The sequence below is a fragment of the Ciconia boyciana genome, chromosome 6 (assembly GCF_034638445.1).
Source record: "Ciconia boyciana chromosome 6, ASM3463844v1, whole genome shotgun sequence".
Lineage (NCBI taxonomy): Eukaryota > Metazoa > Chordata > Aves > Ciconiiformes > Ciconiidae > Ciconia > Ciconia boyciana.
The window spans coordinates 20,036,259-20,053,577 of NC_132939.1; the positions used below are offsets into that span (position 1 = coordinate 20,036,259).

Sequence of the window (17,319 nt, forward strand, 5' to 3'; positions counted from 1 at the left end):
GTATCATGCAGAAGATGACCTTCAGACATCTTATTAATGTTGGTAGGAGTATAGGAGCAAAATGCTCTTCTGGCAGTTCTATCCTTCATGTTAGTCCCTGAAAAATTAGTCTATTAATCAAAGATTTGCCATAATTCACTCCAGTTTCTTGGTATTAACTAGGCAATGAAATGGCACAAAAGGGCAATTTCTTCTTGAAGCAGACAGCTTTATTCTGTCCAATTTCTTGACAAGGCATAAATTTTAGGGAGTACTGACTACCAACTTATGCAAAAAAAAAAAGCGTCTGAAGTTGGAAAGTTGCAGAGTTATGAAGGGACATGTAACTGAAGGGAAGGATATAACAGCCTTATGTGTCTTCTGCAAGGCTTTTCAAATACACCTACAGCCCACTCTTGTGCACTGAAGTAAACTGTACTACAGGGTGTCCCAAACACAATAGACCATCAATGCTGGAAAAAGGGAGTTCTGAAAAAATAAGCTTCCCTCAAACTTTAGGTGATAAAAATTTGGAGGCCTGCATACTTTATAGGGGACAAGATACTTTGAAATCATGAACACTTGGAAAATTGACTCACCAAATGGTAGTGATAATAGAAGGCCTGAAATAGTAGGAATGAAGTAGACCTTAATTAGCTCAAGATAGTCTTAAAGCTGCCAATGTTTTAGTAGCTACTCTGAAGTTAAATTTGACACGGTGAAGTCTGATAAATATTTAATGAAGCCTTTTCAGGAAGACTGATTCTATTCCTACTTTTTTGCACCTCATTATAATGTTTAAAATTTCAGTATCTTTTCTTTCAAAATTACCAGTGGTGATATGGGAGAATATTGTGTTTAAAACACTGGAAAGCACTGTTGGGACACAGTAAAGTTTTAATTTATAGCACACAATAAATGAGCATTCTGCTATTGCTGTTTGGGGGAGAGGGGAAGAGTGCACATTTGATTTACATAATTTGTCTTGGCTGACAAATGGAAGTGAGCCTAAATTAAGTCTTTAACCATTAATCCTGTCTGATTTGCTAGAAAGTTTTCAGGGCCCAGAGACATGGCTTGACAGGTTAGTGAGTAGATGTTAATCTGGGTTTCTTGAGCAAGAATCTGCAGTTGTCCAGCTACCCCTTTTCTTCTTGACCTCTTTCAAGTTGAAGGTAATTATTTTTTGGCCAGAGCTATACTGCTTGGATTTGGTGGTGGGAGGAGAGGAAGTGGCTGTTTTGATGGAGTCTGTTTTTAGTTAGTGTCCTGTCTGCTAGCTACAAAATAAACCCAACAATCCAAACTGCACTCCTGCCCCTTTATCAGGCTACAAATCTATGTTCTTCATTTACAGTTGTGGGTTGTAGTTCTACGCTGTGTGCCTTTCTAGTTTTAAAATGACTGCTTTTGTGCAGTCACTGTTTTTGTGGGTGCGTCACTGCTTTTGTGGATACATTTTTACCTCTGCTGGCTAAACACCAGTGTCTGACATTGCCAAGGAAGGGGGAAATCTTAAATTTAATATTCACTTGAAATTTTTTTTTCTCTGCATCTGGTTCGAAATAATCCCAACTACTTTTCTTCTTATGCTTCAAAGCATTGCTGTCTGGATAGCAAAATTTTAGGAGCTGAGGCAGATATGTGAAGATGCAGAGTGGGAGCGAGGATGTTGGCCTTGTTTCTAAATGAAAAAGACATTATCTTGCTCTGCACCTATGTTAGGTTCTTTTGTCCTAGTCTGCCCCTCCTTCTATTGTCTCACTTTCTAAATAATTACATTTTAAGTCAGCAGATGTTTTGCATGGTGTAGAGGTCTCAGAGTTCCTACAGCTAACAAAGGCAGCCAGGCAGAGAAGAGATATCCTGGCTGATGAACATTGTAGAATAATCTCAATGCCAGAGGAATTGATTCTTTGGTCAAATTTATCTTATATGTAGCATCTCTGACATCTAATAAGAGTGCACTCATACTGCAGTTTGGGCATAATTAGTTAAAAAGGTCACTTACCCATGAGACACAAATCAGTGGGAAAGAAGGATGAGCTAGTTTTAATACTGATTATAGTTTTTGACAAGATTATGTCATCTGGGAGCTGTGATGTCTATGTTGGAGTCAATAAATGTCTGTTTAGTTTAGTGTTGTAATTTTTTAATGCATTCCTATGGAAAAGGATTCTTCTTTGCTATAATTGATTTGTCTGAACAGTGACACTCTTAATGTGGAATGCATATGATAAGGAAATGGGAGGGAAAGCTGTTACTTTCCAAGAGCAAGAATGGTAGAAGTACATGCTGCAGGCAGACCAAAAGCTGACTCCTGTAATCTCATGTCTCCCCCCAGAAGAGAAATATAGGTGGCAGTGTGACAGTTCATTGTCAAGAGCTGTTCAGCACAGCCAGCTCTCAAATTGTAAGCAAAAAATACTGATGGTATTGGGAAAGTGATAAAACTTGCTTTGTTTGTTTGCCAGGATTTTGAGAGTAATGGTTTTTGTAGTATCCTTAGGAAGTTTTCATCAGGCATCAAACATTTCAGGGAGAATGAAAATACTTGGTTACCTTTGGATAGTGTCTACAATGTGCAAGTCAAGCAGCATTACTGTGATGGATAATTACATTGGAAGATCAAGGATTTCAGAAGGATGATACTGCCTTGAAAGGCACGACAGTACCAAAAGTTGTTTCTGAGAGTTCAGGTCTAATCCAGTTTAAGTGGAGCGTACAACTTGGATGATCACCTATGTATATACCCTGCCTTTCCTGCGTTAGCACTTTTACCCTACTGGAATGGGATGTGAAGTTGCTTTCTAATCAGTTCAGGTTTAAGCACAGTTCTGAACAGATCTAGAATTCTGTGCTAATGTCATCTGCCTTTGTGGATCCACCCTGCCAGTGGGTAAATATGAAAGTTGACTTTGTTCTGAAAAATCAAATTGCTTAAGGAAGGCACACAGAAGGGCCATATCTATAGTGCAAATTGAAGGTAATATTGGACTCCTCTTAAGATAACAATAGCCATTAAACTTTTTTGTTTCTGCAGCCTGTCTCTGAAGGATTTTTTATTAACATCACACTTCAAATCAGGAAGAGTAAAAACAGTTTACATGAGAATTATGGAGTTTATTTTCCTATTGAAATGTTTAGAAAATGGATATGAAAATCAGCTTTTGTGAAAGTCTTTAAATGATGCATATGGAAGGTGATACTTCCAGATATGATATTGTGAAACATTTACCTTGCAGCTTGTCCTGGTTTCAGCTGGGATAGAGTTAATTTTCTTCCTAGGAGCTGGTATAGTGCTGTGTTTTGGATTTTAGTATGAGAATAATATTGATAACACACTGATGTTTTGGCTGTTGCTAAGGGGCGTTTACACTGGTCAAGGACTCTTTCAGCTTCCCCTGCTCTGCCAGGTGCACAAGAAACTGGGAGGGGGCACAGCCAGGATAGTTGATCCAAACTGACCAAAGGGCTATTCTATACCATATGATGTCATGCTCAGTATATAAACTGGGGGAAGTTGGCTGGGGGGTAGTGGTCGCTGTTCGGGGACCGGCTGGGCGTCGGTCAGTGGGTGGTGAGTGGTTGTATCACTGTGTGTGGTTTTTTGTTTTTTTTTTTCTCCCTTGGGTTTTGTTCCTCTCTTGCTCTCTTGTTGTTTTCCTTCTCATTACAATTTTTTTTTTCCAATTATTAAACTGTTCTTATCTCAACCCACAAGTTTTCTTACTTTTGCTCTTCCAATTCTCTCCCCCATCCCACTGGGGAGATGAGTGAGGGGCGGGGGTGTGAGTGAGCAGCTGTGTGGTGCTTAATTGCCAACTGGGGCTAAACCACAACATAGCTATACAGTAATGTATTGAGAAACAAAAGGATTATTTATACAGAAAAAAACAGCAGCAGAAGTGTTTCTAAATACAGGCCTCAGAAATATCCCTTGAAGACTGCAGGTCTTGCTGTGAAAGCTTCTTTACAAATTCTCAGACCTCGTGTAGTAATACAGTGGCAACTTGAATCTATTCAACAGCTGCTTGTTGCAGGACAGTGTTTGTTCTTCCATTGATCTCATTCATTTTGCTGAATGTGACCTCAACAGGTGACCTGCTCTGATAAGATATGCTGGTTTTACATGCTAACAATGCATAGTTAGATTAAAATAAAACTAGGAAACATTTTAGCCCCAAGGTTATCACCAGTTCCAATAAAACTAACACTGTCTCCAGCAGTTCAGTGTTCTTAGTCCTGGAAGAGGGTAAACCTCTGATCAGTCTTCCTAAGTTTTTTTTCTGCTATGGTCATTCACTACAAACTGTGTTTGGTTCTCTTGCCAGCTGCATCTTTTCAATTATTTCTACTGTTATTTGTTAACTTGCTCTTGCCAATATATAGCACCAGTTTCACTGCCTTTCCCTCTAACAATATATTTACATTTCAGGGACTTGATTCACTTGCTCATTCACCTTTCTGAAGCTCTGCATGAAGCACAACTTAAAGTCATACTGGTCATCCCTCCTGCAGTTGCAGCAGGGTGAGTATTCCAGTTTAGATGGCAGGTTCCAGATGAGAAATACTTTCTTGTCTGATATACAATAAATTCAAAAGTTTGTTTGTAGCTATGCAGCTTAAATGAATAAGAAATTATTTGAGTTTGATTGATAGTCCTGTCTTCATATGTGTTGCACTGAAGAGTCTTAGTAACTATGTGCATTCATATATACCTCATAAGTTTTGATGTCAAAATAACTTGCAGAGTGGCCTCCTATTGTGGTGTTAAGCCAAAATGTCTGGTAAGAACTTCTAGGAGAACAAGAGCAGAAACAGTTGTGGAGATTAATGACTTGTTGCCAAGGATTGAAAATGGTGGCATAAAGGTAGTATACAAAAGAACTTTCTGAGCACAATTTCAGCTGTGATAGATAAGTTGTTATTTAAGTAAGAAAAACAAGAGCTACAGGAAGGAATTCTATCTATAATAGGGCTGCGGGCTTTCAAAATTATTTATTTTGACTTGATAGTTCATATCTACAGAAAATGCATTTAATAAGGGGATAATATTTGGAACTGTTAATGATTCTGTTTATTTGTACAATGATATGAATCTGATGGATGTACCAGTTCATGTGCTCTTCTGGCTCAAAAGCAGTAAGCAGTTCTTATCTTTCAGTATTTATAGCAGAGATATATTTACTACCTAAGACTGCATTTGTTGAAAAAACAAAACCCATGTGGAAAATGAGAATGTAATTTCATTCTATGTGGAAAGAATTTGAATACTCTTTAAATGTTTACATTGTTAGGAAAAGATTCTACATTGTCTTTAAGTGATATATAGTAAAACTGAAAAAATCAGTTTTACTAGATCTCTAGTCTTTTTCTGGAAAGAAAATGGCGCTCCAGTATTTTGGTATTCCAGGGAGATGGTGTCTAGTCCTTCAGGGTCTTGTATGATCAATCAGTGATTGCATCCATGTGAGAGTGAGCAGGTATAGAACTGAAGACAAGAGTGGAAGGTGATTCAGAATACTAGCAGAGTGATGTGACTTCACTGTCATTTCAAATTGAAATGTCGGCTATGCCAATGCTATACAGCTTTATTAGCAAGAGTTCTGCCAGTATCCATCTGCCATTTGGTAACATTTGTTCACATTTGGATGCCCTTCCAGGTCAAAAGATGCATGGTAGCTATGCTCACAATGCAAGGATATCTGTTGTGCTACCTTGTGGAAAAGTGTTTATGGTATACAACAGTGCTACTAGGAAGTACAAGGAATACATCATGCCTTTCAGAGAATTTTGTTAATAAGGGCTATCTTATCCCAAAAACTACTTGGTTCTGAATCTCTGTATTCCACTCTCACCTTTTCTTGCTTCTCAAAGGTAATGAGTGTCCTTGTTGCACTGTGGATAGGCCAGATGTTAAGGTTACGTATATGTCATGGGTGATGGCCTTTTACTGTCAGAGTGAGAAGCTCCAAATCTCTGTTAGTTGTTTTTAAGAGGTTGGGTGGGGGCTCTAGTCATATGGGACTGCAGAATAATGAAGCATAACCTGTTGTAGAGGATGACGTACACAAAACAATCTTCATAAAGTAATTGAGTATGTTGCGGTGGGTTCTGCTGACTGGTGGGTTCTGCTGACTGGTGGGTTCTGCTGACTGTAGAATAGACAGGCAGGACACACGTACTAATCCTATCTTGTGCTTATTCCTTATCTCTGAATTTTACCTAATGGAATAGGTACCTCTTCCTGGTTATGCAGATATTTTTGGCTTACTGGGCTTGACTTGCTGATAGTGATAACTGGGGAAGACTCGTAATATTTGTGTAGTCAGCAATGCAAGATTATTTTTTTTTCCAAGTTTCCTTTTTCCTTCAAGCTGTTCAGCGACCTTATGCCTGCACATGAAAATTCAGTAATGTAAGTCAATCTTAAATAGAGAGGGATTATTAGGTATTTTTCAGATGAGAGTTAGTAGACAGCTAAAGAAAAATATTAGAACATCTTAATTTTCTCACCCTGGGCTGTATAACCGTATGGACAGGCTCACAGCCACTACAGTTTGACAGTTTAACAGCACAGTTTCAGGATGGTGTTGTACAACCTCCTAAATATCTTATAGGCCGTCACAATCTTTCACTTTCAAGGTGCCAAAAAGGCTGAGAAAATTGAATGCCTGAGCAGGCTTGTAAATGTCTCTTTCGCGGCTGGACTTTTCTCTGCAATGGTCTCAAGTTTTTGTCGAGTTTTGTGGGGAGGTCTGATAGCACAAGGGAAAACAAAGCATTTCTGCCTACAGATATCTGTGCAGAGCTTAAATGCTGCCTGCTGAAAAGATTCAGGGACCCTGTAGTAGGTGACTAAAACGTTGTCTATGTGCTGAGATCAGTTAGCATCTGCACTATAACTGTGATGACACCTCTTCTGTAGGTTAGTGATGTAACCCCGTCCAAAGCAATTCCTGAATATATGATATGTACTTTCTACCATCTTAAGACTGTAAGCCCAGAATAATATCTACCTGTAATTTTCTTCTTCAATAGATGCATGAAATCTGATTGCAGTTTATTTTCTGTAAAACTATGTACTTTGGGATGGTTTTTATTGCTTTGTTTCTCTATTGCACGATATAACCATTTTATATCCTTAAAATGAAGTAGCTAGTTTAATGCAAAAATCCCTTTGCTTCTGTGTGTGGCTGGCCACCAAATTTTGATAGGCAGAGAGGGAGAAGCAATGCGTTGAAGACTATGGCAAAAGCAAACAAAATAAATTCCATGTAAATTGGTAAAGCAGACAGTCCTGTAAAATAATACCTATGCAGAGCTGTTTTCTTTAGAGACTGACAGCCTAGCTGCATTTTGAGGAGATTCCTTCCTATCACTCAAGCTCCTCTGCTTCTACCTCAGTTCTGGTGTTCTTTGCATCATGTTTTGTGAGACACTTTATTTGGAGAACAGTACTAGTTTCTAGTGCATTATGGCATTAAGAGAGTAGATCAAAGTCTCAGGACAACACTAGACTTATGCTGTTGTTTCTTTTTCTGTGGACATGGTGTGGCTTGTTCCCTTTTCCTCCCTGTGCTTTGTATTTTCCATGGTCTTCCCCTGTCAAAATACACACCCTGTAATCCTGAGACAGTTTGGCACGCTGCTACACTCCAAATCTTGTAATGCACAAAACAGAACGCACTATATAAATGCGGTCAAGAATTTGTTGTTCATCCACTTAATGGTCTGATAGTCCAAATTATCTAGTTAATACAGAAAAGCCTCATTAATATTACAGCTAGAATTGTTATGTAGAGCCTTCCCACTTTCTACCCCTTTTCTATGGTGGTGTTCTCACCCTTCCACTGTTCCTGTGGGTCCTGAGATGGAGACTCGGTATTTCTTGAGCAGAAAGATGAGTCATCAGCATGGTGAGGTCTCTTGGGACCAATGTGATATTCATGCTGGAGGTTGTTTCTTTGTCAGCCTTGGGTTTCACTTGGGGCTGACACACTTCATGTGTTTTCTTATCACAATCTGCTTCCTCTTCATTGGCTCTCAGCTGAAGTTTGAAGTTTGTGCAAACTCCTCAGGTTGGTCAGACTTTCTCTGTATGTGGTATTCCCAGAGCAATTATTTGCAAGATAGTTCAGGCCGTAAGATGCAGAGGCTTTTAAAAAGGAGGAAGCTTGTAATCAGCACTGTTGCTCAGGATGAGACATCACATGTGTTGCAAGTAATCAGAGCTACAGGGCAGGTATGTTGTTCCTCACTGTTATGAATGTCTTTGCGTGGCGGTTGAGAGCCACTTTTGTGGCTGATAATACTTGAGTCTTAGGAAGCCAGCTTTCTCTGTCAAGTAATTCAGATTTTCTTCAGAATATAAATGCTTAGGAGCTTCTGATGCATTTGCTGGTAAAACTTTCTACTACAGGGAAGGTTCCAGGAACTGAACCATGCTTTTGGCTATTGCCCTCTGAAATGCTAGCTTGGCTCCCAGTAAGTCAAAGTGTTATAAGCCTTGTTGTATTAACTTATTGCACCACAGGGTAATAACTGCAATACTTTTTTAAAAATAAAGACATGGAAACTAAGTCCTTAAAAATCTATTTCTGGCTCATGAGATAACCTTTGCAACATTCACAGACCATTAATACTCTCATTTCTTGCAGATTTCTCTAGAAAATTGTGGGCTGGTATGCCTTTGTGTCACATGAATGTTCAATGGTGATAACAAATACTTAGAGATTCTCATGTTTTGGTGAAGTCAAAAATAATGAGAAATTACTGCGTCTTCTCTCCTGTCTGTCACTTATTCCAATGTTTCATGCTGCCCTCTTATGATCTACATTTCATCCCAATTGATAGTTCCTTCTTAAAGCAATTTTCTGTTGCTATTAATTGTAGTCTATTACAGATGAAGCAAAAGAGAACACTTTAAAACATTTTTATAAAATGCTTTTTCAGTCACTTCATCACACAGATGCTTTTTAAAATGCTAATGCATGCTCTGGTAGAATTTAAGTAATTGCTGTAAACAGTGTTCACATTAAAGTGCATTTGCTCCTTTTGGTGGTAGGGAGAAAGTGGAGAACAGTACAAACCTTAAGATTCCTTTCATTGTGATGCCTGTTGACATTACCAGATTCAGTTTCGTAGCCAGAGGGGGCCTAAATCTGTTGTGTTTATATACAGTCACATGAGGCTCTACACTTTAGTTTTTCTAAATCCTGAAAGAAGAGTTGAAGCCACCATAAGCCCTCTGGATTCTTAAACACATTTTGCCTTGACCAGAATTTGCTTTGTTATAGTAACTGTATCTTTCAGGACTATTTCGCAGTTGAACACCACACTGAGGTTTGGACCTTGTGTTGTCATTGCCCCTTCTGCTGCTGTCCTGCATATTGACAGGACAGTGGGTTCACAGTTCCAAAACCTTTCTGAACTGGGATTTAGAGATGCCGTATTAGAGCTGGGAAGAGCTGTCTATCTGAAGTGCAATTTTTAACCTAGAATATGAATTATGTGCCTGTCCCTAAATAGCCTTATCTGTAGAGGAGTATTCTTGTTTTCTAGCTGTGGGAAATAAAATAACACCTGTAGTTTATATGAAAGAATCTGAAAGTCTGATTACTCTAAACCAATTATTTTGTTTCTTTATGTGTTCTTAAAGTTTCTGGGATTTATTTATAAACCTTTATTGCCCAGGGGAATGCATTAGTCACATTCTTTTCAATTAATACTGTTATATAAGCCACCTGTCTGTCTTCTATGTGTCTTCCTATTGCATTAACTAGAAAAAACACTAACTTCTTGAGTAAATAGGTAGCTGAAAGTATGTTGATCAGTTAAGATCCTGAACATCAGAAACATCCTAAAATGTTCACAATGTCCATGTATGCTTTAAAGCTTAGAAGTATGTTGGATTTAATGACATCAGTAAGCAGAATCCTGAAATTTTCTTTCTGCTTTACTTGACTATTTAGGTAGTAGCTGTAATTGAAAATTTTTGATTTATAGGATAACAAGGCTTCAACTGAAAAGTGCTTCCCATTGTGTATTAAATCTTGTGTCTTGAAACTCACTTTGGGTTTTAACACACATGGTTGAAAGTGTGCTTTAATGCATCTTATATTCTTTATTTGTTGGAATCACTGTAGACTGTTAATCAAAAATACAGCAAAAGGCATGGAAATAAGTACCATCAAGAATCAAATAGTATTTTAGAGTTCAGCAGCTGGCAAAAGACTGATAAAGGAGACATGAGCTGTATGTGGAATACCCTAACCAGCTGGGATGCTAGGAGCTGAAACATTGTTCCTTTTGTGTTCTACCCTGATTAAAATTTAAAGAGAAAGCATAGTTAAATGTAAGCAGTTTATTTAGGATTTTGTAATTTAGACTCCTTTGTTATGCATTAAGATCAAAGCAGTCTGGCAGCAAATGCTATCTGAAAGGACACACTTTTAAGAGCTAAAAATACTGGTTTGCATAGGGAAAAACAGTCTGGAAAATGCAGCATTGCACATCAGATCAGGTGCATGATGCAGGAAGGAAACATTGGGTCATCTGTTTAACTTCTCCAATTCAGCTTTTGCAAACAAACGCTAAGTGAGACTGGTCCTCTAGCTGAAGCTTGCTTTCATAACTAAAGGATCCACTGAAGCCTTTGGTTTTTGGTTTGCTTGTGAAATGTTCGGGGGTAAAAGAAAACTTCATGCAAAAAACATTTTTTTTTAAATCCAGATATTTTACATTAAAAAATGCTGTAAAGGAATATATATCTGTTTACAGCATTGTCCAGAGATAGTTGTGCTGGCATAATGAAGGGGTGGGAGTGTGTGTGGAGGCTGATTGGGAGGCAGGAATCTTTCTAGCAAGTTTTGCTGTCACAGAGAATGCATGTAGAGCTGCCATGGTGGCAAACAAGGATTTAGATAGTACTTCCAGCCACCTGATGTCCAGGAATTGCATGATTTTCCTGCAAACATAAGTGATTTGTGAGAGAGAGGAACAGCAGGAGCCAAAGCTATGCTCTAAAAAGTGCGTGTGTTATACTGCGACTTTCCTTTGGCATGGGAGACTTGTGGTGGTTGCGTACATCTGAAGAGAGGTGCTGGGATTGCTGTGTTATGTAAATGGTTGCTAGAGCAGATGGTTTGCTGAAGACTTCCAGCCTGTCTTTCAACAGATTGTCTCAAAATGTTAAGAGTGTTACTACTTTTAACATGCATGGATATGGATGCATGTGTAAACTATGAGTACCATTTCTAAAATGGCAATGGGTAGCCAGGCATATTCTGCCCATTGGTGGTGGTGGGTAACTCCATTTGTGCTGACTAATCCTGGGCTTGATTAAATTCCTGGCTTAAATATGTGCACTTCAGTATAATTTCTGCAGTACAAGAATCACTGATGAAAGCTGTGTGGATGTTTTTATACTGATATCACAAGCCTCTTTCTGAATAGGATAGCTGTGCTGGAGTGAACTACCTTTATGCCTAAATATGTGATGGGAGAAAAAAAAAAGATGGCAAATGGGACTTGAATTTTGGTTGCACCTGTTCTCTTAGGTCTGTAAATCACAGGGATTGAGTTGGTTATTTTATTTGTTTCTCTATAGTTACATGCTTTATAATATGTTAGGGATGCTTTTTCAAAGGCAAAAAGTGAGGCTTTGAATTCGAATAGTAACTTTCCTGTCTGCAGGTAAATTGAATTAAATTCAACTAGATTATTACATATTTTGTCGAGGTTCAGCAACCATTTTATCCATGGTATTTCCCAGTTACTGTGAAGAAAACTGAGTAAAGAAAATTCTTAAGCTTATTTAGATGAACTATCATCAGAAAGAGCATCAGTAATACTCCTGTTTCCCTCTGCCCTGAGAAAGAGCAAAGGCAGAGAAAAAGCTCTCAGGAGCTGTAGGTAGGATGTCTTCACAGAGATTCTGAATCTAGCCATGGTTGCATAACCGTGGCTTTTCTGGCATTTGTAGTTTATTACAGAGATTAAGCATACAGTGTAACTGTGTAAAGGATCAGCTTGGTATACACTAAGTCATTAAAAGCTGTTAGTTTTGCTAAACACAGTGTTAAATAACTCCGTATTTACAGCCAGGTTGTTAGTGGTCACTTTTCTTGGACTTTTATTGTCCCCTGAAGAATAATCCTTTGCACAAAGTAGCAATAAAAACTGGCATTGACTATGTCACTTCATAATACAACACTGCTCTTCATTTTGATGGTTAGGATATGCACCAAGCAGTTTGTCCTGTGTGATGGATATCCTTTTAAAACACCTGTCTTTAGGTTACAAGACAGTAGCTGCTCCTTGAAGAGCAGATGATTCTTTATCTCTTGAAGTTGTATGGAATCTGTAAATGAGAAAGTAAAATCTCAGGTAAACTTGATCACTGAGGTGAGCAGCTCCGATGCCAGCACAATCCACAGCGGAGTGCTCTAGCAGTGCACAGGAGGGTTTCCTGAACTGGGGAAACCTCAGGGGAGGAGAGAGAGGAGCCCACAGCTTGTGTGACAGTGGCTGACGAGACCTGGGCGGGGCTAGGAGTAAAGGTGGCCAAGCCCCACCCCCAGGTATTAAAGAAGCCCTTAGGGAGCGCTAGTGACCAGGAGCACCACCAGCAGGGCAGGCAAACAGGGCATGGCGTGGCAGTTGACATGGAAGGGCATGCAGGAAGGGTGCTGAAGCTCTGCCAGCTCAACCAGGGAGCAATCGTATCCACCTGGCAGAAAGCTGTGGTGCCTCTAAACTCTGCACCTGCCATGACTGACACGCTTCCCAGACAGAGCTCTAGTAGAAACATGCTGCCACCTAGGTGTCAGGCTGTAGGGTGTGCCCTATTCTTATGCCAGTACCAGACAGCAGTAGTGAGCACACTTGTGGGAGGTGCACCCAGGTGGAGGAACTCTGCTTAGTGATAGAGCTCTGGGAGTAGATGAGTAGGTTGGGGAGTATCAGGGAGTCCAAGAGAGAGAGAGATGACTGGAATCACACCCTACCTTCCCTGGGACAGGCCTGTCAGGCAGACAGGGCGTATGACATGGAGGACTCCCTATCCTCTCTCCACCTGGCTGAACGCGGTGACTCAAGGGATAGGGGGCAAAGGCAACAAGTTCCTGCCTGGTGTAGCAGGTGTGTCTCCTCTGTGACTACCCCACCTTCCCAGGTGCCCTTGCATAATAGGTATAAGGCTCTGCAAGTAGAACCGAACAGTGATGAGAATGATGGTTCATCTAGCTTGGAGGTGTTGCCGAGGTTAAGTCGGCCTATGTTCTGTGTCAAAAGTGCTTCCATAAAGAAAAGAAGATGGGTCATTGTCATAGGAGACTCTTCTGAGGGGAATAGAAGGCCCAATATGCCAACCTGACCCACTTCTTGGGGAAGTCTGCTGCCTCCCTGGGGCCCAGGTTAAAGATATGAAGAGAAAGCTTCCTACCCTGGTATGGCCCTCAGATTATTACCCATTATTGATTTTTCATGTAGGCAGCAATGAAGTTGCAACAAGAAGCCTGAGGGCAATCAAGAGAGACTTGGGATGACTGGCTAAGGGATCAGGAGCACAAGTAGTGTTCTCCTCTGTCCTTCCAGCTGCAGGGAATGATGAGAGAAGTAACAGGAAGAGCCAGCAGATCAATACCTGGCTCTGAGCCTGGTGTCACTGGCAGAATTTTGGGATTTTTGATCATGGGTTGGTTTACCTGACACCAGGCCTGATGGTGACAGACGGGGTACACCTGTCTCAAAGGGGGAAAAAGGATCTTTGCACAGGAGTTAGCAGGGCTCACTGAAAGAGCATTAAACTAGATTTGAAGGGGGAAAGGGATAAAACCAGGCTCACTAGAGATAAGCCTGGGGGAAGCATGCCAAAGTTTGAGGGACAGTGTGCTAGCGAGGTCCTTTGGTCTGCCATCTCAGTGGAGGTAGGGGATGGAGATCCATGTGGCAGCGAAGACACGGGGCTTATTGATGTGTTAGAAACCACGGAAGTGCCTGAGAGTGGTCACATAGGAATCAGGGCTTTTCCCCCAAAAAAGGTGGGAGGATCAATAGCCCAACTGAAGTACATCTACACCAATGCATGCAGCATGGGCAACAAACAGGAGGAGCTGGAAGCCATTGTGTGGCAGGAAAACTATGATGTAATTGCAGTCACGGAAACATGGTGGCATGATTCACACAACCGGAGTGCTGCAATAGATGACTATAAACTTTTCAGAAGGGATAGGCAAGGAAGGAGAGGTGGTGGGGTAGCCCTGTATGTTAGGGAGTGTTTTGACTGTCTAGAGCTTGACCATGGTGACGAAAGCGTTGAGCATTTATGGGTAAGAATCAGGGCAAAGGCCAACAAGCCAGATATCATGCTGGGAGTCTGTTATAGACCACCCAACCAGGATGAGGAGACAGACAAAATATTCTATAAGCAGCTGAGAGAAGTCTCATGATCACTAGCCCTTGTTCTTGTAGGGGACTTCAACCTACCAGATCTCTGCTGTACTGTATTTCCAGCAGACAGGAAATGGTCTAGGAGGTTCCTGGAACATGTGGAAGATAACTTCTTGACACAGCTAGTGAGGGAGCCAACTAGGGAAGGTGCCCTGCTGGACCTGTTTGTGAACAGAGTCCACCTGTTTGTGGACTTGTGAGCAATGCGATGGTTGGAGACTGTCTTGGGCACAGCGATCATGAAATTATAAAGTTTTCGATTCTCAGAGAAGTAAGGAGGGGGGTAAGCAGAACTGCCACCTTGGACTTCTGGAGGGCAGACTTTGGCATGTTTAGGAGGCTGGTTGACAGAGTCACTTGGGAGGCAGTCCTGAAGGGCAAAGGAGTTCAGGAAGGTGGGACATTCTTCAGGAAGGAAATATTAAAGGCACAGGAGCAGGCTGTCCCTATATGCCAAACGACAAGCTGATGGGGAAGACCACCAGCCTGGCTGAACTTTGGCTGGAACTCATGAAAAAAAGGAGAGTTTATGACCTTTGGAAGAAGGGGTGGGCAACTCAGGAGGACTACAAGGATGTTGTGTGGGCCAAAGCCCAGCTAGATCTTAACCTGGCTACTGCACTAAAAGACAATAAAAAATGTTTCTATAAATACATTAGCAACGAAAGGAGGACTAAGGAGAATTTCCATCCTCTATTGGATGTGGGGGGGAAACATAGTGACAAAGGATGAGGAAAAGGCTGAGGTACTTAATGCCTTCTTTGCCTCAGTCTTAAAAAGTAAGATCAATTGCTCTCAGGACACCCATCCCCCTGAGTTGGAAGACAGGGACGGGGAGCAGAATGAAGCCTCCATAATCCAAGGGGAAATGGTTAGTGACCTGCCACACCACTTAGACACACACAAGTCTATGGGGCCGGATGGGATCCACCCAAGGGTACTGAGGGAGCTGGCAGAAGTGCTCCCCAAGCTGCTTTCAATCATTTGTCAGCAGTCCTGGCTAACCAGGGAGGTCCCAATTGACTGGAGATTAGCAAATGTGATGCCCATCTACAACAAGGGCCAGAAGGAGAAAACAGGGAACTAGAGGCCTGTCAGTCTGACCTTGGTGCCGGGGAAGGTTATGGAGCAGATCATCCTGAGTGCCATCACACAGCATGTACAGGACAACCAGGTGAATAGGCCCAGTCAGCGTGCATTTATGAAAGGCAGGTCCTGCTTGACTAACCTGATCTCCTTCTATGACAAGGTGACCCGCTTAGTGGATGAGGGAAAGGCTGTGGATATTTTTTACCTGGACTTTAGTAAAGCCTTTGACAGACACCGTTTCCAACAGCATTTTCCTGGCTGCTCATGGCTTGGACAGATGTACTCTGTGCTGGATAAAACTCTGGCTGCGTGGCTGGGCCCAAAGGGTTGTGGTAAATGGAGTTAAATCCAGTTGGTGGCTGGTCACAAGTGGTGTTCCCCAGGGCTCTGTGTTGCGGCCAGTTCTGTTTAATATCTTTATCAATGATCTGGATGAGGGGATTGAGTGCACCCTCAGTAAGTTTGCAGATGACACCAAGTTATGCGGGAGTGTTGATCTGCTTGAGGGTAGGAAGGCTTTGCAGAGGGATCTGGACAGGCTGCATTGATGGGCCGAGGCCAGCTGTGTGAGATTCAACAAGGCTAAGTGCAAGGTCCTGCACTTGGGTCACAACAAGCCCATGCAACGCTACAGGCTTGGGGAAGAGTGGCTGGAAAGCTGCCTGGCAGAAAAGGACCTTGGGGTGTTGGTTGACAGCTGGCTGAATATGAGCCAGCAGCGTGGCCAAGAAGGCCAATGGCATCCTGGCTTGTATCAGAAATAGTGTGGCCGGCAGGACCAGGGAAGTGATCATCCCCCTGTACTCAGCACTGGTGAGGCTGCACCTCGAATACTGTGTTCAGTTTTGGGCCCCTCACTACAAGAGAGACATTGAGGTGCTGGAGCGTGTCCAAAGAAGGGCAATGAAGCTGGTGAAGGGTCTAGAGAACAAGTCCTATGAGGAGCATCTGAGGGAACTGGGATTGTTTAGTGTGGAGAAAAGGAGGCTGAGGGGAGACCTTATCACTCTCTACAACTACCTGAAAGGAGGTTGTAGCAAGGTGGGTATCAGTCTCTTCTCCCAAGTAACAAGCGATAGGACAAGAGGAAATGGCCTCAAGTTGCGCCAGGGGAGGTTTAGACTGGATATTAGGAAAAATTTCTTCACTGAAAAGGGTTGTCAAGCATTGGAGCAGGCTGCCCAGGGAAGTGGTTAAGTCACCACCCCTAGAGGTATTTAAAAGACATGTAGACGTGGCACTTAGGGGCACGGTTTAGTGGTGGACTTTTGGCAGTGTTAGGTTAATGGTTGGACTCAATGATCTTAAGGGTCTTTTCCAATCTACATGATTCTATGGTTCTGTGAAATAGCTCAACTTATTTGACATGCCATTGAGAACTTTTTCTGGGTCTTTTTTAAGGAAGATCACATTTAACATATCAAGAGCTTGTTTTTTCATACCCTGACTATATGATGAAGCTAGAAAAAGCACTGGTTACTTTGTTACTGTTAAGAGTTTTAGAATCACAGATGAAAAACCTGTTAAAGGAGTGATTGCTGCATTTCTGGAAAAAAAAAATCTGCTTAAAACCTCCAAAGTTTTGGAGTTTTTTATGTATCAATCATAATTAAAATGCATGGAAGACAGTTTTTAAAATTTGTTTCAATTGTTTAAGAAGCCCCAGGTAACACAAGGCAGCTTTATACTTTAATTTTATCAGGTCTAGCATGATAATACTAGAGGTATATCAGACCTTGATCCTTGGTTTAGTAATAGTATGCAAAATAGCTGCTGTTCTTACCTATGTCTTAA

General features: G+C 41.3%; 1 protein-coding gene across 6 annotated transcripts in view; it reads left to right on the forward strand.

Annotated features, from left to right (window-relative positions):
• Positions 1-17,319, forward strand: part of CHID1 (chitinase domain containing 1) — a 131,384-nt gene that overhangs the window by 15,539 nt on the left and 98,526 nt on the right. For 5 of the 6 annotated variants that reach the window (XM_072865652.1, XM_072865655.1, XM_072865657.1 and 2 more), the window contains one exon: positions 4,418-4,510. The exons of the other annotated variant lie outside the window; for it this stretch is intronic. In XM_072865652.1, coding sequence (XP_072721753.1) covers positions 4,418-4,510 — 93 coding nt within the window. The remainder of the gene's footprint in view (positions 1-4,417; positions 4,511-17,319) is intronic. 6 annotated transcript variants of the gene reach the window in all.